This window comes from Polypterus senegalus, chromosome 8 (genome assembly GCF_016835505.1).
Source record: "Polypterus senegalus isolate Bchr_013 chromosome 8, ASM1683550v1, whole genome shotgun sequence".
Taxonomy (NCBI): Eukaryota; Metazoa; Chordata; class Cladistia; order Polypteriformes; family Polypteridae; genus Polypterus; species Polypterus senegalus.
The window spans coordinates 160,723,833-160,744,789 of record NC_053161.1 but is presented as its reverse complement, the minus strand read 5'-3'; the positions used below and the strand labels follow the sequence as shown (position 1 = coordinate 160,744,789).

The 20,957-nt window shown below is 41.0% G+C and overlaps 1 protein-coding gene across 1 annotated transcript in view; it reads right to left on the bottom strand.

Moving 5' to 3' along the window:
- The window catches only part of LOC120534652 (zinc finger protein 721-like), a 55,432-nt gene extending 35,264 nt beyond the window's left edge, over positions 1-20,168 (bottom strand). The window contains exons 1-3 of the mRNA XM_039762243.1: positions 20,081-20,168; positions 14,177-14,707; positions 3,673-5,009 (exon numbers count right to left, since the gene is read on the bottom strand). Coding sequence (XP_039618177.1) covers positions 3,673-5,009; positions 14,177-14,603 — 1,764 coding nt within the window. The 5' untranslated portion in view covers positions 14,604-14,707; positions 20,081-20,168. The remainder of the gene's footprint in view (positions 1-3,672; positions 5,010-14,176; positions 14,708-20,080) is intronic.
- Positions 20,169-20,957: the final 789 nt, after the last annotated feature.

Genomic DNA, 20,957 nt, shown 5'->3' with positions numbered 1-20,957 from the left:
TTGCACTGGCAATCAGAAGGTTGCCAGTTCGAATCCCGTAAATGCCAAAAGTGACTCCTGGGCCTTTGGGCAAGGCCATTAACCTGCAATTGTTCTGTCCTGGTGTGACAATGCGGGTTCACTCCATGCTCCCATTGTCCTTCCGGGAGCCCTGAACCCGACACCGTCGGTAATGTCATCGATGAGCTTTGCAGTGAGGCACAACAATGAAGCAAGGGGATCATCTGCACGCTCCTTTAAGGGACTTCCTCCTGGCTGTCTGCCTTCTCTGTCTGTTTCGTTTACTCGCCACCCACTCTCTCTTACTCCTGCCTTCTCTCCCTGCATCCTTTAACCTCATTTCTTTTTTTACTCACGATCAATTTCTGACCTTTTGATTCTCTTTCATCTGTTTTCAGTCATCTCCTGTTCACGTGCTGGCTCTTATGTGCCTCTGTGGGTGCAACATCTCAAATCGCACACCGCAGGAAGCTGATGAAGCAATTGAGACAGACCGCACCCTCACGTACAGATACGTCTCACCCTAATTACTCCACCAAACACCCCACAGCTGCGACGCCCACAGAGAGCGATGATATGTTCTTATTTTTGCAGCTTATTTTGTCACCATCACTGAATCAACACAGTTAGTCAGATAAGACATGTGGTGTGAAACCCACCTTCATTTGGATTTGCTATAAATACAGCTGGCACTGCCTGGGGGGATTGTTCTTACTCATCTCCTCTCTGTGAGGTTTCTCGCCAAATCCTGCAGACCATGACAGTTGAGAGGGTCCTTTTTGTCATAGGTATGGAGAACAGTGAAGTTCTTACTTGTGTGTGCCAATCAACATGCAACACGTCACCATTCTCCAGCACTGTGATTATATTATGGTCTTCACAACAGGTCTCCTTAGAGCACAACCTTAGTAAAAATCCATCCATCCATTATCCAACCCGCTATATCCTACAGGGTCATGGGGGTCTGCTGGAGCCAATCTCAGCCAACGCAGGAAGCAAAACCCGGGCAGGTCGCCAGCCAACCGTAGTGTAGTAAAAATACCAGAGAAAATCAAAACTTACCAGTTTATGATGAAATGTGAAGAGTTCTGCTGGCTTCAGACATTGATGAGGTTAGGCTGACTGATGACCAACTTGTCCAGTGTGTGTAAGTGTGTTCAGGTTCCACACTCAACCTTGTGCCAAGTGTAGCACCCCAAGACCTGGAACTTGAGAGATCATTTAGAAAGGAGATGGTGCCAATGAGATAAGCCATAAAGTGTAGTGGGGATGAAACAACTGGAGGAAGACATCAGGAGAGTTGTGTGGTCAAAGAATCAAGGGGAAGGTTAAAGCTCAGGTTTTTAAGACCAGCAGTGATGTATGGAGATGAGACATGAGCAGTAAAAGGAGCACAGGAGAAGAGGTTAGATGTGTCAGAAAAGAGAAGGTTGAGATGAATGTGTGGAGTTATAAATAAAAGGACAGAATAGGAAATGAAACAATCAGAGGTACAACAGAAGTGGAAGAAAATCTAAGAAAGTACAGGAAAGGAGGTTGAGGTGGTGTGGGTATGTGATGAGGAGAGACAATGAACATGCGGGTAAACAAGTGATGGGAATGGAAGTACAGTGGAAAAGAAAGGAAGTAGACCAAAGTGGAGGTGGATGGATAAAGTAAAAGAAGATCTAAAGAAAATGCATCTGACTGGTAAGAAGAAGGTGCAGGACTGAGATGTATGGAAAAGGTTGATGAAGCACAATGACCAAACAGAGAAGTGGGAAACGATGGAGAGGAAGAAGAAGATAAACTACTGCAGTTGAATAGATGGAAGAACTGTAGACACATCCATTATTTTTGGAGAATAAATGCAAAAGACTCCATAACGGATTTTAAAAAGCAATTAGTCTTGCCTTTATTTCTTATCTCCTCATTCAGGTGTGAGATACTACAAGTTCAAGCAGATGCAGGTTACAGCTGACTGGTCATATTATTGGCTTCTCCTTGCACGCACAAATCATAATGACAGAATATTGGCAGTAGCAGGTGGAACAGCTGTGGTATTTCCTGACTTTAAGTTGCAGGATTTTACAATAACAAATGTAATTCTTACAATGCTGAGTAGAAATTAAAGTCCAGTTAGGTCTTTGTGAGTTGGTGTGCAATATTGTGATTTTGGTTGTTCTACTTGAACAAGAACTTTGTGACCACACTCCTTCCATATATTAATGCCATCTCCCCGTGTCTCTGCTTTATTTCTTCTCTAATTCAATAAAGTTTGGGTAGAGATAGTTTTCCTTTCTGCCATTTCTTTAGAAGGGATCAGTCCCACCACACAGATTTAGATCCTGTGAAGTGTTGTTATATGGGTTGGAGACGGTGGCACTGACCAGAAAGCAGGAGACAGAGCTGGAGGTGGCACAGTTAAAGATGCTAAGATTTGCATTGGGTGTGATGAGGATGGACAGGATTAGAAATGAGGACATTAAAGGGTCAGCACAAGTTGGACGGTTGGGAGACAAAGTCAGAGAGGCGAGATTGCGTTGGTTTGGACTTGTGCAGAGGAGAGATGCTGAGTAAATTGGGAGAAGGATGCTAAGGATTGAGCTGCCAGGGAAGAGGAAAAGAGGAAGGCCTAAGAGAAGGTTTATGGATGTGGTGAGAGAGGACATGCAGGTGATGGATGTGACAGAACAAGATGCAGAGGACAGGATATGGAAAAAGATGATCCACTGTGGCAACCCCAAATGGGAGCATCTGAAAGAAGAAGAAGTTCTATAAGTTATTATATCTTGATGGTTTTGCCTCATTTTAGTTATGGCTTTATTCACATTAGATATAAAATTCTGTATGATTCTGTTTAAGAAAATTCTTCTGTGGATTTCTGTGAGCCTCTTTTTTTGGATCAGGGCAGTTTCCGTTAATTCATGTGATTCTCATTTGCTGCTCTTGTACACCAGGAGCCAACTCTTGCAATGTCTGGTTGTTGTTAATGTAACATCCACTCTACTGTGCTTTAATCCCCTCCTCTTAGCTCTTCTAAAGCCGGAGTTACACTACATGATTTCTAGTCAGTGCTCATGTCAAACTTAGAATCTGCATTTGCTAAATGTCATTGCAAGGAGAACATCAAATTACATGACTAGGAAAGGCAGAGAACGACTGACTACATAACGTCCTACTGACTGTAGAGTGTTGTTTCAAATCTCCTACTGCACTACAAAAGTTGTTCCTTCTCGTTTGTTTGTGATGTCCGTCTCTGCTTTTTGACGTTCTTTTTCTTCTGTTTGGAAATTCCAATTAGCTCTTTTCAGTCAGTGAGCATTTCAGTGCAGTGCACGTCTGGCTGATCGTTCATTGCTCATCAGCTGTCACAGACTCTATAATCTGCATCAAAATCAAATTTGTTTGATCTGCCAAAGGTCACAATGTATGATCTCCTCTTTATCTTCAATTGACCACTGAACTGCATCTCATTGTTTCATTTCAAGTTATGTTTAGGGGTCTGGCGTCTCTTCCACCATGTGCAGCTGTTGCTTTCATCTGGATATTTGCATGACCTCTACCACCATCGCCTATTCTAATGCAGAGATGGGAGAGGAATCTTTTCAGTCAAGTATTAATATCTTCCTTGAATCCTCTTCACAATGTTAACATAGTTTCACAACTCCTACCCTCTTCTTTCTTCTTTCATTTTCCTTCCAACTTACTCTTTTCGGGCTTGTCTCCAGTGTGAATTCTTTTGTGTTTTTGAAGAATGCTACTGCTGGAGAATTGTTTGTCACATTCAGAACAACTATATGGTTTCTCCCCACTGTGAAGTTTTGAATGATTCTGAAGACTGTTATTGTGTGAGAATTGTTTGCCACATTCTAAACAGCAATATGGTTTCTCTCCAGTGTGAATTCTTGTATGGCTCAGAAGGTGGCTCTTGTCATAGAATTGTTTACCACACTCAGAACAGAAATATGGCTTTTCTCCAGTGTGAATTCGTTTGTGTTTTTGAAGTATGCTGCTGGTGGAGAATTGTTTGTCACAATCTGAACAACTATATGGTTTTTCCCCAGTGTGAGTTCTTGAATGTTTTTTAAGACTGCTATTGTATGAAAATTGTTTGCCACATTCAGAACAGTGATAAGGCTTCTCTCCAGTGTTAATTCTTGTTTGGCTACGAAGGTGGCTCCTATGCTGAGTTCTTGTGTGCCTTTGAAGATGACTCCGAACAGAGAATTTCTTACCACACTCGGAACATTGATATGGCTTCTCCCCAGTATGAATTCTTGTGTGTTTCTGAAAACTACTGCTGTCAGAGAAGAGTTTTCCACATTCAGAACACCGATACGGCTTTTCCCCAGTGTGAATTCTTAAATGTTTTTGAAGGCTGCTACTGTATGAAAACTGTTTACCACATTCAGAACAGTAATAAGGCTTCTCTCCAGTGTGAATTTTTGTGTGGCTCTGAAGGTGGCTCCTATGCAAGAAACCTTTGCCACACACAGAACAACAAAAAGACTTCTCTCCAGTGTGGACTTTTTTATGTTTCTGAAGACTGCTACTTGTTGAGAATCGTTTGTTACAGTCAATACAGTAATAAGGCTTTTCTCCAGTGTGACTTCTCAAGTGGTTCTGAAGATGGCTTCTAACCGTAAATCGTTTGCCACATTCAGAACAGCTATATGGCTTTTCTCCAGTGTGAATTCTAGCGTGGATCTGAAGATAGCTCCTGTCATAGAATTGTTTGCCACACTCGGAACAGAAATATGTCTTGTCTCTAGTGTGTATTCTTGAGTGAGTCTGAAGACTGCTTCTACTGTAGAATTGCTTGTCACACTCAGAACAGCAATATAGTTTTTCTCCGGTGTGTATTCTCAAGTGAATCTCAAGACTGCTCTTAACAGAGAATCGTTTGCCACATTCAGAACAACAATAAGACTTCTGTCCATTGTGAATTCTGGCACATTTCTGAAGTATGCTGCTGTTGGAGAATCTATTCTTGTTTTCAACACCGTGCACACAGGAAACTGGGAATACTGACAAAAAGAAAATGATGATAGTCAGATTCACAAAGAGAGGCAAATTAAAACAACTTACACAAACACACCAGAAAGGAAAGTCAAAGAAATGTTGTCAAGATTCTAATGCTAACTTGTTTCAAATTCTCCCCATCCTTCTCAACAAAGTCAGTCTCCTATTTTTTGTTGTGGATCCAAAAGCTTGGAGGTCGGAAACTGCATGCTGCCATCTTAAATAGGCAGGAAACAATGACACAATTTGCCAAATGACCTCTGTGTCAGACAGGCAACAAGCAGATAGTGACTGTAAACAATAGGGCTATGGCCGTGCAAAACTTGCAATAAAATTGTGGTGAGGGACATGAAATGGCAACACCAAAATAATGATAAACAAATGCACATTTAAACTAAACTGTAGTAAGCCAAAGCCAGATTCTCGACAATTCCTTTTAAACCCACTGTCAGTTATGACCCCAGCATGGTATCTGCTAACTACAATTATTACATGAAAATTAAAATCCAATACAATCACAAACCCACAAAGAAAATGCATTCACTTCCTCATTATCTGTAAGTTTTAGCTCGTTCCTACCATGTCTAACGTACCTTCCTTGACTTCTGAAATTTCTGAGAGTCAACAGCTTGAGTGACAGGAATCTCATAAGACAGCAGCTTCAACTCAGTATCCACATTCCCAATTGTTTATTTGTTCTATACTTTAATTTCAGGTAACATTGAGACTGGCAGTGCTTCCTAGCCTAGGCAAGCCTCTTTTTCTTATTTTGCAATTTTGCTCCTCAACCTGTCAAACCTGTAGATTGAAGTCTTCTCTACACAGTTGAAAGCGACACTTGAATCGGTGTTATCCTGTGGTTGAAGCTCTCATCCTGTGAGGTGCCTACCACGTGACCGGTTAGCTCTCAGAAACACATTAACCACTTCTGTTCTACCCTAGACCTGCTCCTGTCACAGAGTTTCCTCCAGTTTCCAGGTTCCTTTGGATGGTGTGGGACACTTTACTCATTGATCTCTTCTCTTTCTTTACCCATTTCTCTAAAGGAGAGACCAACACTTCTAAAGGGTTATACTGGTCTGCCTTCCTTCCTTTATTAATTGATATTATGATAGCAATATATAGTGCAATATTGTCCAAATTATGCTGCAGAGGGTGTAGCCATGCGATTTATTCCCTTATTACTTACAAACCTTCTCTCTGTATAAATGCAATCATAAAATGCTGGGGCACCTGTAAGAATTGTTTGCATCAATTTTTAAGGCTTCATTAACTTCTGTTACTGCAAAAAAGCTGTAAGTTCTTAACCTATTACTTTTTCACTGAAAAGGGTCTAATTCTGAAAATTGCATTAATTTTCAGGTTTTATTAACCTAAACATTTGTTTTAAACCTCTGGGCAGTTTGCCGCTTACCTTTGTACCATTTCAGGTTGTTCACAGATTTAGTTTTAATATAAAAGGTGATGTTCTGTGACTGGTAATGTATGTGCATGTGTGTGTGTGTAGGAGGAAGCTGAAAGGACCAAATGAAGGTAATTCCACGCCAGGCCAGGGGGTGGCAGGGTGCACTAAATCTTCTTCCGTTATTTCTGCAGACCAAATATGAGGAATTCTGCCCAATTCAACCATAACAATAGTACTTCTGGTTCCAACCCCAAGAACAGCACTTCTGATTCCGGAACCAAGGATGAAGTCACTTCTGGTTCCCTGCCATTAAAAGACCAGTCAACTTCCATATACCTCAGATCACTCTTGGACTCCAGTCTATGTACATTAGTGCGATTTTCATAACCCTTTTGCAGCCAGGGATAATATATACGTGTGGCTGCCCCAGACCTTTTAGTGTGTGTAAAGGCTGGTTCTTTCACTATATATACAGAGGTGGGTATTAACGAATTGCATTTACTCTGTTACATTCACTTGAGTATCTTTTTTAAAAAAATGTACTTCTAAGAGTAATTTTACTGCACCATACTTTTTACTTTTACTTGCTACTCTTACTCTGCTACATTGGACAACACTCGGATCGTTACCTTTTACCATTTACACAGTACACTATAATGTAACTCGCCAGTGGATCTACTGCATGACTGTTTCACCAATCAGATGTAGCAACAATAATCACATTACTCCGTTTCACCAATCAGACGTAGCCATGCAGTCACATGACCACACACAAACTTCCCGCGTCTTGCAGCCTGTGAGAGACTTTTTAGTCACGCAGGGCTCCTGTTCACTGCTAAATGGTCACAGCTTCACTGCAAGAACCAGATCATCGTTCCCAAGCCTGCCTTTCATGTCGTTTAACCTCTTTTTCTTTTCTCCTTTTCTTTAATTCCCCCTTCTTTTTTTGTGCTGACCCACATATATTAACTCCCGTCTCCGTGGGCCTTAATCATACACCGCAGGAAGCCAATGAAGCAATTGAGAACAATCGCATCTGCACATGCAGCTGCGACTTGCTCCAACTACTTCATTAACTCCCCGCGGTCGTGCGATTGCGCCCATGGAGAGTGACACGGCTTAATGGGTTTGAAATTGGCCTTTTTTCTTTTTTTTTTTGTTGAAGCCGCAGACCTGCTACACCACAAAGTGAATATGCAGTATTATACTGTCAGTGTACAGGATATCTCGTCACTGTAAGTAGTTTGCACTGTTCAAACATACATGTTACCTACTGTAGGTATCGGCTTCAAAACTTTGATTTGGAACTTTGTGTAATTTGTGTATCTTTATTTTGTAAAGATGTTATTTATTTTTACTCATTTTTTTATGTTATTATTTGGAAGTAGCAGAATTTGCACATTATTTTATATTTGTGTCTGTCTTATTACAACTTTTCTAAAAAATAAATTATTTATTATGTTCAAACAGTTACTCAGTACTTGAGTAGTCTTTTCACCGAATCCTTTTTTACTCTTACTTGAGACTACAGTGGTGTGAAAAACTATTTGCCCCCTTCCTGATTTCTTATTCTTTTGCATGTTTGTCACACAAAATGTTTCTGATCATCAAACACATTTAACCATTAGTCAAATATAACACAAGTAAACACAAAATGCAGTTTTTAAATGATGGTTTTTATTATTTAGGGAAAAAAAAAAATCCAAACCTACATGGCCCTGTGTGAAAAAGTAACTGCCCCCTGAACCTAATAACTGGTTGGGCCACCCTTAGCAGCAGTAACTGCAATCAAGCGTTTGCGATAACTTGCAATGAGTCTTTGACAGCGCTCTGGAGGAATTTTGGCCCACTTATCTTTGCAGAAGTGTTGTAATTCAGCTTTATTTGAGGGTTTTCTAGCATGAACCGCCTTTTTAAGGTCATGCCATAGCATCTCAATTGGATTCAGGTCAGGACTTTGACTAGGCCACTCCAAAGTCTTCATTTTGTTTTTCTTCAGCCATTCAGAGGTGGATTTGCTGGTGTGTTTTGGGTCATTGTCCTGTTGCAGCACCCAAGATCGCTTCAGCTTGAGTTGACGAACAGATGGCGGAAATTCTCCTTCAGGATTTTTTGGTAGACAGTAGAATTCATGGTTCCATCTATCACAGCAAGCCTTCCAGGTCCTGAAGCAGCAAAACAACCCCAGACCATCACACTACCACCACCATGTTTTACTGTTGGTATGATGTTCTTTTTCTAAAATGCTGTGTTCCTTTCACGCCAGATGTAACGGGACATTTGCCTTCCAAAAAGTTCAACTTTTGTCTCATCAGTCCACTAGGTATTTTCCCAAAAGTTTTGGCAATCATTGAGATGTTTCTTAGCAAAATTTAGACGAGCCCTAATGTTCTTTTTGCTTAACAGTGGTTTGCGTCTTGGAAATCTGCCATGCAGGCCGTTTTTGCCAAGTCTCTTTCTTATGGTAGAGTCGTGAACACTGACCTTAATTGAGGCAAGTGAGGCCTGCAGTTCTTTAGACGTTGTCCTGGGGTCTTTTGTGACTTCTCGGATGAATCGTCTGTGCGCTCTTGGGGTAATTTTGGTCGGCCGGCCACTCCTGGGAAGGTTCACCACTGTTCCATGTTTTTGCCATTTGTGGATAATGGCTCTCACTGTGGTTCGCTGGAGTCCCAAAGCTTTAGAAATGGCTTTATAACCTTTACCAGACTGATAGATCTCAATTACTTCTGTTCTCATTTGTTCCTGAATTTCTTTGGACCTTGGCATGATGTCTAGCTTTTGAGGTGCTTTTGGTCTACTTCTCTGTGTCAGGCAGCTCCTATTTAAGTGATTTCTTGATTGAAACAGGTGTGGCAGTAATCAGGCCTGGGGGTGGCTACGGAAATTGAACTCAGGTGTGATACACCACAGTTAGGTTATTTTTGAACAAGGGGCAATTACTTTTCACACAGGGCCATGTAGGTTTGGATTTTTTTTTCTCCCTAAATAATAAAAACCATCATTTAAAAACTGCATTTTGTGTTTACTTGTGTTATATTTGACTAATGGTTAAATGTGTTTGATGATCAGAAACATTTTGTGTGACAAACATGCAAAAGAATACGAAATCAGGAAGGGGGCAAATAGTTTTTCTCACCACTGTACTTTTTACTTCTACTTGAGTAATATTATTTTGAAGTAACACTACTCTTACTTGAGTGCAATTTTTTTGGCTACTCTACCCACCTCTCTAGTGAAAGATCAGCCCGGTTCCACACAGACACCAAGGATGCACAATGTCCAAAAGTTCACACGTTTATTTCTGTTCTTCTATTCGTAACACAATACAGTGCACCAAAACAGCCACAATAACTCAGTCCTTTTCTTTACTTTCTTTTCGCTTTTCTTCTGCCGCCTCCACTCCTCTCCTGCAAGCTCTGTCTTCTTCCTCCCGACTCTGGCTCACTGAATGGAGGAAGGCGGCCTCTTTTAAACTGCACCCTGAAGTGTTCCAGGCACTTTCCGATCACCTTCCGGAGGCACTTCCAGGTGTGTCGGAAATGCTGCATTCAAATCCAGCTCCTCTTCCGGCAAGTGCTGCAGACCATGATTTTGGAGCTGTCCTGGTGCCCCCTTAGTGGGGGCCACAAACCCCAACAAGATTGCACTTCTAAACCCCAAGCCCGTGGCCCCGATGCAACTCAGGGAAGCTGTCCTCTCATGTCCTGGGGCATGAGTTCAAACAGATGCTGCTTACAGCTGACTGGTCATATTATTGGCTTCTCCTTGCATGCACAAATCATAATGACAGAATATTGGTAGTAGCAGGTGGAACAGCTGTGGTATTTCCTGACTTTAAGTTGCAGGATTTTACAATAACAAATGTGATTCTTACAATGCTGAATAGAAATTAAAGTCCAGTTAGGTCTTTGTGAGTTGGTGTACAGAACTGATTTTGGTTGTTCTACTCGGACAAGAACTTTGTGACCGCACTCCTTCCATATATTAATGCCATATCCCTGTGTCTCTGCTTTATTTCTTCTCTAATTCAATGAAGTTTGGGTAGAGTTAGTTTTCCTTTCTGCCATTTCTTTATAAGTGATGAGTCCCACCAAACAGATTTAGATCCTGTGAAGTGTTGTTATATGGGTTGGAGACGGTGGCAACCCAGGGAGGCTGTCCACTCATGTCCTGGGGAATGAATTGCCCTTCTCCCGGTTCCCCGTTTCTCCAGGTCTCCTGGCAGGGCATGATCCCCAGCCATTCATCACTATATATATATTTGCATGATTAGCTGATGTCATGCTGGCTTACCGTGTAAGCTTGGAACATTTAAAAGACAGAGTAGCAGCTGTCCTGCATTCTCACTCTCCTGTCTCTCTTCCCCCAGACTCCTTCTGCTCGGGCTGCTGTACCCCCTTTGATGAATAAGACCTCCTGTTCTTTTGAGCAGGAATTGGGGCCGCTACATACAGTTCGACAGCTGTTCCTTGCAAGGCTGGATCACTTCTGAAAGAGACTTGTGTTTGTATCTGCCTGAACAGCAACAAAGTTTCTACTCCTTGGGAAATCTTCGGTACTCTCCTGTGCAACATTGTGACCCAAGCTTGACAATATATAGTACCAGTCAAAAGTTTTAGAACATCTCAGTTTTTCAAGTTTATCTTCAGATTTTATCAGTTGAAATACAAAGAATGACTGAAGATGGTGAAAAGGTAAGTAGTGAACTGTCAGTGGTTTAAATGTAAAGTTTAGGTTAGCAGAAACTGATAATAAGGTAATTTCAGAATATTTGAAATAGGCCTTCTTCAGGGAACAACTAATAGGTTGCAACCTACAGATATTCTGCAGCAATTCAATAATAATAATAATAAATTTTATTTGTAATGCACTTTATATTTTAGCAATCTCAAAAGTGCTACAGAGTAAAAAAAATAAAATAAAAAAACAGAAGAATCAATGAAATACTTTAACAAAATGCCTTTTTGAAAAGATAAGTTTTTAGGTTTTGTTTAAAAACATCAGTCGACTGTGGGGCTCTCAGGTAATCAGGGAGGGCGTTCCACAGCCTCTGTGCCACAGATGAAATAGCCCTATCACCCATGCTGCTGAGCTTAGTTCTGGGGACTTGAAGGGTATTAGTGTGCACAGAGCGAAGGGTACGTGAAGAGGTATGAGGGGTGAGGAGTTCCTGTAAGTAAAGGGGGGCATATCCATAAATGCACTAATGGGTGAGAAGGGGGACCTGTTAGTCTATTCTAAGTGGGACAGGAAGCCAGTGAAGGGTTTTCAGGATTGGGGTGATGTGATCATACCTTCGCACCCTCATCAGGATCCTGGCAGCGCTGTTCTGAATATACTGGAGTCTCTGGATACTCTTGCCGGGAATCCCGATGAGAAGCGCATTACAGTAATCCAGCCTGGAGGAGACAATGGCATGGACGAGCTTCTCTGCATCTGCCAGGATGAGTGTTGGGCAGAGTTTAGCGATATTCTTGAGGTGATAGAAAGATAACTTGCAGAGATCTTTGATGTGGGTGTCAAAAGTGAGTCAAATTGGTGACAGATGTGGAAAGGGGGATGTTTTGGCCAGAGAAAGTGATACTGGTGGTAGTAGAAGAGCAGAGATGGTGTGGTGTGATAACTAAGATGGCTTCTGTTTTGGATCTATTCAGCTGAAGGAAGTTGAGCCTCATCCATGCCTCGATCTCCTCCAGGCAAGTAGTCAGTGTAGATGTAGTGTCAATTCAAGTAAATGAAGCCTTGCAAGTTAAGGCGAACAATTTGCACAGGTGTCCCACCTTCTGCTGATTACTTAAAAACCCTCTGCCTCTCTTAAAGCAGAGTTGGAACAGACTGTTACTACACCCTCTGTGGTACTGCTTACTAGTAATGACTTACTCAGTCATGCTTGAAGGATTATGGGTAAGACCTGTAAAGACGTTTAGAACATTAGAACAACCGAGAGGAGAACAGGCCATTCAGTCCAACAAAGTTCACCAGTCTTATCCACTTAATTCTTCTAAAATAACATCAAGTTGGGTTTTGAAAGTCCCTAAAGTCCTACTGTCTACCACACTGCTTGATCACTTATGTACTTGTGTGAGCATTGGAATGAAGTGAGCTTGTTTGGGCCAAATGGCCTGTTCTCGTCTAGATTGTTCTACTAAAAATGTTCTCATCTTCTGAGACATTTCTAATTATCTTTCTAGTTGTTTGGGGGTTTATAGGCCAAAGCCTCCCCGTTTTCTAGGGTTAGGCTCCTTTAAAGTGAGATCTATTCTTGGACAGGCCTGTTCGGATTCTGGCCTGTTTAGAACAATTTGAATGTGAACCGGCCATTCAGACAAACAAAGCTCAACTTTCCTATCCAATTCATTCTTCTAAAATAAGTCGAGTTTTGAAAGTCCCTAAAGTCCTACTGTCTACCACACTACTTGGTTGCTTATCCCAAGTGTCTACTGTCCTATGTTGAAAGAAAAGCTTCCTAATGTTTGTGTGAAATTTACCCTTAATAAGTTTTCAACTTTGCCCCCGTGTTCTTGATGAACTCATTTTTAAAATCGTAATCTCGATCCACTGTACTAATTCCCTTCATTATTTTAAACACTTCAGTCAGGTCTCCTCTTATTCTTCTTTTGGTTAAATTGTAAAGGCTCAGCTCTTTTAAACTTTCCTCATAACTCACCCACTGTATCCCTGGAATCAGCCTAGTCGCTCTTCTCTGGACCTTTTCTAGTGCTGCTATGTAGCCAGGAGACCAAAACTGCACCCAGGACTCCAGATGAGGCCTCCCCAGTGTGTTATAAAGCTTGAGCAGAACCTCCTGTGACTTGTACTCCACACATCAAGGCGCTATATAACCTGACATTCTGTTAGCTTTCTTCTGAACGCTGTCTGGCAGTTGATAGCTTAGAGTCCACTGTGACTACTAATTTCTTCTCATACTGGTTACTGACAGTAATTGATTATTGGCTAGTTCCTCACCAGGCCACACTCACGCTGGCACAGGCTGGCAGTGCACACAGTGTTATTTTAAAGGGCTTAAAAAGAATGGATTATTTCTAAAACTCAAAACTGTTTTTTGTAAGAGACATCTGGCAGCCCAACCCGGCCGGGATGCCCAAGAGATGGAAGGAATGGTGAAGGCAGTTTCTTTAGGGCACTGCCTCCCCCAGAATTCTAGATGGCAACTCTCCTGGATTACAACAGTGCCCCAAATTCCCACAGGGCAACATGGGGCTTGGAGCTCTCTATCTCAGCCCTGTTGGGTATCGCGTGTGCAGCTATGGGGTGTTGTAAAAGTGGAGAAGCTGTATGGAATGAGGTTTCCGCCTAACCAGGAAGTGCTTGTAGATCACGAGGGAGAAAGAGCAGAAGCACTTCTGGGTTTGCTAATATAAGAGGACTTGACTGACTTCACAGAGACAAGCCAGTGTCAGGTGGATGAAGCTTGCTAGGAGGAGCAGAGGAGAAAGAGAAGAACAACTTTGCACTGTGCCACATATTTACTTTGGCTGTGGTGGTGGGAAACACTTATGAATAGGTTTCCTCATAACAAATAAGATCATTCTGCTTTTAACTTGTGTCCTGTGTCTGTTGTGTTGGGATTGAGGAGCAACAGTGCCCTCTAGTGTCCACAACCTTTAACTTTTCAATGCAAAATTTATCAATCAGAAAAAGTCTACACATCCATTTTCAGTGAAACAGAAAGGGAACATCTAGACTGTAAGGGTGTTTTATATTTACAGTGTACTGTAAATATATTTACATTTTTGCACTTACCTTCTCTTGTATCACTTGAACCAGGTTTTTCTGCAGTTCTGTTCACATCAGACTCCATATATTCGGACTTCACGTGGTCAGGACGATGCTGTAGAGAGCAGTGATCAGTTGCTGTAAAGCCTAATCCACTTTCTTCTGTATTTAGACAACATGATGTTGTGCCAAACTCTGATTTAAAGTCTTCTGTCTTTATCGGGCTTACTGTCTCTATTGTCTGCATGTCGGTGCTGTGAGACTCGGCCTCTTTCATGTCTGTTAGCTCTCTTTCACACTCCTCCTCTTTAATGTGGACTTTTTCCTGCTTAAGTTGTGCAGGCTCCCACTCACATTCCTCTGTCTTAATTTCCACACTTCTTTTTTCCATGATATGCCTGTAAAGGAGGTCTCTGTGTAGTGTGAGATTTTTCTCATCCTCATCATCACACATCTATTCTGAGACCCCCTCTTCACATTTATATCCTATATGAAGGGGTTTTGATACAGCTGGGCACACCTCCTCCATGCTGGATATGACAAACTCCATTTTGTTGTCTGTGAACAGAGCAGAGTAGAAATCAGGACTGCACCAAAAAGACCTAAACACACATTTGAGTCGACTGCTTCAGTAGTTCCATTTAGTTCACCGCTCACCAGCCTTGACTCAGTCTAACTGCTGTTCTCTGCACTTCTTACAATATGGAGACCAACAGTGCATACAGCTTACCAGGTCATGTCCTCCCAGATGGGATACAGGGCTTAAACAGAACCTCTCGTCACTTGTACACCACATGGTGTCAACACCGTGTAACTCAAGGTGCTATTTTACAAAGGATTTGGAATTCAAACTCTGAGGTTGTGGTCTCAAATCCCACTACTGACACCGCTGTGAGACCACAAGCAGGTCACTTCACCTGCCTGTGCTCCGATTGTGAAAAACAAAAGAAATGCAAGTAATTGTATCTTAAATTTTTTATGTCACCTTGGATTAAGATGCCAAATAAGTAAAAGGTAAGATGAATGTTATCATTTAACACCTCTTATCAGTTAGTTACATTTCCATACCTCCTCCATTGTTTCAATCCACATCCCAGTCTAATATTGTAGACACACCGACATGGTGTTATTTGTTGATCAGACATGTAGGTAAGACTTTCACTGTACTCGGTGCACCTGAAAATAGGAAAACTAACACAATTTCTTTTAGTGCACAACTGGGTATATCATGTGTGCAGTTCTGCCTCTTGCTGTTATGACAGACATTTTATTTTTTTTTTACCTGAAAATTACAACTTTAATCCTGTTTTTCTATTTATTGGGTTTTTCGGTCATGGAATTCATCTTTGGTATTACTTCTGAATTCTTCTATTTTACAGTAGTTAAAGGTAAATCTTCAGTTTTCCTGAGACGCCACCTTGGAATTTTCCTGTGTCACTATTTTGTGTTTATGTTGCTATGGCGAGACGATCAGGGTCACCCTAAGAATTTTGTCAAAGGTCAAGGGCCATAAAGCTCAATCCATTGGATTGTTGTATTACCCGAGTTTGTAGATATGGAGAACAATAAGTGTACGTGTGTTTAAACATTTGGGTTTACGACTAGTTCTTTTATTTCTTGACTAACAGTTAGGATTTCCCTTTTGGTTTTGATGTTAGGCTTTTTGATCTCTCCAGTTATGATCTCTTTTTTTTTTCCTTCTGCTCTCATGGTGTGCCATTTACTATGCATACACAACACTTGCACTTGTTTAATACTTGCCACTTTGTCTATTGTGTTGCACTACCACTTTATGCTTTTTTTTTTTTTTTTGCTGCTGGAGCAGGTGAACGTCCTTTTCAGGGATCAATAAAATAAACTCACCCGTCTGTTTGTTTATGCAGGATTGTATATTTAATTGGGAGCAGATCGATTCTAATTTTATTTTTACCAGGATTTACTGAATGTGTAGTAGCTTGCAATCCACTTAAGTTGGTATTATCTGCACATTTAACACAACATTTATTCAAATTGAAAATATCAAGTACAGTAGAACCCCAATTATCTGTACCTCTGATGAACCGAGGTAAACCTGGAAGTGTAATTCACTGTCATAAAAGCTTTACCATAAATACTGTACAGAGTATGTAACTACTATTCCTTTAGAATAAGTTTGAATGCATCATTTTATTTGTTTTAATATAATATTAAATTCACTGTGGTATGAAAGAAATCTTAAAAGTGATACTGTACCATAGAAATTGGTAAAATCTGCTATATCCATACATTATAATCCAAAATGCCTATGGCCATCTATTTTAATCGGAGGTTTTAGTTATCCGGGTATTATAGGTTCAAATGACCAGTTCAGGGGTCCTACTGTATTGTTATTTGCTGCTAGCAGACTTGAGAGACAAGCTGCAGTATTCAGTAGCAGTATGGACTGATAACTTACAGAAACGGCAATGGAGCTGAATACAAAGAAAAATGAGGCCACGAAAATCAGCAGAAAAGCAGAGCTACACAAACATAATGGAAAAGAGCTGGAGCGAGTGACAAATACCTGAGGACACCGACGACAAGTGATGGAAAGGCAGACAGAGAACTGAGCAGGAGGATTAAGAAGGTGAACCACATTTATTTAAATAATAATATTAAGTTGTATTTCTGTAACGCCTTTAATACACTCAAGGGCACTTTACAATTCAACAAAACACATTAACAAGACAGTAGAAGTAACATACAAGGTAATGAAGAATAATACTCATCGAAGAGATGAGTTTTTAACAGGCGTTTGAAATGAATAATTGATTTCTCCTCACAAAACCTGAGAGGAAGAGCATTCCAAATTGAAAGCTCTGCCCCCATAGTTACTAACCTGTGTTTAGGTACGGTGAGTAAGTTGCCGTCCGATGATCTAAATGGGCGGGCAGGAGTGTAAGGAAGCAGCAGCAGCAGCAGCTCAGACAGATAATGAGGGGCTAAACCATGAAGGGCTTTAAAGGTAATAAGAATCATTTTATATTTGAAGAAACTGGTAACCAATGTAAATCATAGCGGACAGGAGTGATGTGAGCAGATTTTTTAGTGTGTGTAAGTAAACGAGCAGCAGAATTCTGAACATACTGAAAATCTATTGATATGTTTAGTTAGGAGGCAATAAAACAAAGCATTGCAATAGTGCAGATGGGTAGTGATGATGAAAGCGTGAATGAGTGTCTCGGTATCCTTCACACTGAAGAAAAAATGCAGATGTGCAATGTTACGAAGATGACAAAAGGCTGTCTGTACTATTGAGCTAATGTGTGGTTAGAGCTGATCAATGATGACATCCGAATTACGGTTCAACCAGGATCCCATCGACATCAATTGTTAGCCCACGAAGGGTAGAGAGGACAGATTTGGTACCAACCAATAGGATTTCTGTTTTATCAGGATTAAGTTGTAAAAAATTAGCTTTCATCATAATGATTGATTTCCCAAATGCAGTCAGTCAGTGCAACTGGGGATGATGTTACAGTGCCATTATTTTCTAAGCTGAATTAAAGTCTATTTCCCTGTTGCCAGCAAACATTCAGTGCTTTGCCTTTTCTTGACACAACAGTAGACCTACTCTTCTATTTCAAAGACAGTTAAACCACAGATAATGAACACAAATGCTTTGATGACATGTGACTTTACCTTTGTGAGTTGAATGGAGCTGGCAGATCCCAAACAGGGCTGTATAAACATGTGCAACTGCATAATGTCCAGATTGAAAAAAGGTTACAAGTACAACACCAATTATCTTTAACTGCTACACCATTTGTGACAAACTTATAATAGATAGATAGATAGATAGATATGTACATCCCTCCACCAAAGCAACAATAATGAATGAATACTGTAATGACAATGATCGTGAACTTGAGTCCGGGTATACAGTATACTGTCCTGAATACGGACGACTGATCAACAAAGAATCGATGTGTTTGGATCTCCAGGAAAAATGAAACAATCTCACAGTGTTTCCTCAGCGTATGGTGGATAATGAAGTTCAACCCCGGGGTTTCTGGCGATGATTGAGCTGAAGTGACTCCGGCGGAATGAGAAACAAACTGGTTACAAATCGCGATGTGAAAAGTAGCAGGAAATGATGGTTCGTTGTCGTTAAATGAAATCTGTATTTCTCCTTCCTTCTCTCTCCTTTCTTGTTTCCCTTCTGATCGTTTAAATAGTAAAGAGCCAGATGTAACTGAATGTGACAAGGTGCTTTCCATCCTGGGGCTGCGGTCTCTCTCCCTCATCCATCACCTTTACACTTACGGGGACAACATTCACTGATGTACACATAATGAACAGTAAACGGGACGAGGGAAATAACATGCACTCAGTACACACATCTAATACATTATTACTATGCAGCACCACTACAACTTATAATAATAATAATAATAATAATTCATTACATTTATATAGTGCTTTCCTCAGTACTCAAAGCACTATCCACACAGGGAGGAACAGGGATTTATTTTTATTTTGCTGAATAATTGTTAATTGACACTGTTTTGTGCATAGTCAAAATAATCTAATTTGTATGCATGTAATTTTCTAACTTGCTTAATCTAGACTAAAATTGTGGAGTCTCGTGGAGCCAATCCCAGGCAGCACAGGGTTTAGAGCAGGAACAAACCCCGGACAGGATGCTAGTCTATCTCAGGATGAAAACACACACACACACACACACACACACACACACACTTGAGACCAATTTACCTAAGCAGCATGCCTTTGAACATTGGGAGAAAAGCCACACAAACACAAGGAGAACATACTGACTCCATGCAAGGAGGAACCCTGGTCTCCTTATTGTGAGAGAGCAGCATTACCACTACGTCAACATGCTGCTCTTGTATGCATGTTTTGTTATAAACTACTTATATATATATATATATATATATATATATATATATATATATATATATATATATATATATATATATATATATATATATATATATATATAAAACCTCAGCTGAATCAGATGAAGTGCCATTGTGCCATAAAGTGACGCTTTGTGTACTTAAAGCAGTTGGGCACTCATCTGTGAACTGAGCATAGAAGGATAGGGCACGGCAATTAAACGGTGTGCTGAATTAGTATTAAGTATAACCCTCTGTTGGTAAAAAAAAAAAATGGGATGCAACAGTGTTTCCCCTTGATAATCGCAGGTCTGCATTGTTGGGACTTTTGCGTGATTTGTATCATTATAGAAAACGCTGCCTGATATAAAAGTTTTCTTTCTTTCTGTCTCGCTTTCTCTCTCTCTCTCTTTACTTTTTGGAACTTCTGTAAAATGTATTCTCTTTGGGGGAAAATAAAGTATAATCTGATCTAATCTCATTCGTATCGATGTGCCTGGTTCAGTTCAACACGCAGTTTTAGGACGAATATAAAGTGACAGCGACCTCGGCGGTCCACTGCTTGACCAGAGGAACCGAACAAAAACGCGAAGTCCTGCATTGCCGCTTTAACACAGCAAAGTGAGGTACTGACACGGTTTGAACCGGAATGGACCCAAAAGGACCACCGAGACACGAGGGCAGCGACAACCGTGAAGAGGGATCAGCCTCGAGGTGCTGCTGTCGTGTAACGAGAGACGCCACTAACGGGAGCGGACGCCGGGTGTCTTCTCTCCGCTGCATGCCCACCAGCAAGCAGAAGATCGCAATTTCCCGACCGTTAAAGTGACAAACCCTCACCATGGGGAGGCACAAAAGGAGACCAAAAACGGAGCTCAAACTGTACTGACAGCAGACGGACTGTCACAAGAAACGAACATCCAAGAGAGAGCGCCACGTGTCCTTGCTATTTAAAGGGAGCCGTGGACACGACAGCAGACCGGGCCAGTGCTGCAATATCATTTATTATTTCATTTTCTTTCTTCCTCTCTTATATTATTTAAGCACGTACCTTTTATAATACAGAAGTTCTGTTCTCCGGCCAAGCCCCGCGAACTGAGCAGCGCGACACACTCGAACAGTTGCAGCGTCGCACAGTCCCTGATTCCGTCGCTTTTTGTGACGTTAGCGGCATTACCTTTTTTTTTAAACAGCAATTTATACAAGCGGAAACATGCAAATGTGTGAAGACATGTAGATTAATAGTAAATAAAAGATCATAAATGACCACACGTATTAACATGAGGAGTACGATAGTGACAGCCCCTTGGTAGAAGTTGACACTGCAGCGGAAAACCTTTCTGCAATATTTTGTGTGCGTTGAGCTTTTCAGTCACATTGCCTTTTATCTAACTGCTCGAAGTAAGATGCGTTCATTCTAGTATGAAATCTTAAGGTCTGTCCGCACTTGGAATGAAGCGTCGTGTCCCATTATATAATCCTATTTGTAACAGAATATCATGTTATCAGCTATATGCTAAATATGCTCTTGTATATCCATACTCTATAAAGCCAAAGAGTTGGCACCATTGCGGTGACTGCAATTCAGAAAAGCATGGAGTGGCCTAAAGATATCTGTGTTAAAATGTACTGGTAGGTCCAGAAGTATTTTGACAGAGATACAATTTTCATAAGCTTGGCTCTGTTTGCCACCACAATGGATTTGAACTGAAGAAATAATTATGTGACTGAAGTGTAGGTCTTCAGTGTTAATTCAGAAGGTTTAAAAGAAATGTTGCATGAGCCATTTAGGAATGACAGCCATTTTTCTGCCAAGCTCCCCATTTCCAGGGGCTTAAAAGTATTTGGACATTTGACTACTAAGCTTGTCCCTTGTTATTTTATTAACTATTAGGCAGGCAGAAGGTCTGGAGTTGATTCCAAGTGTG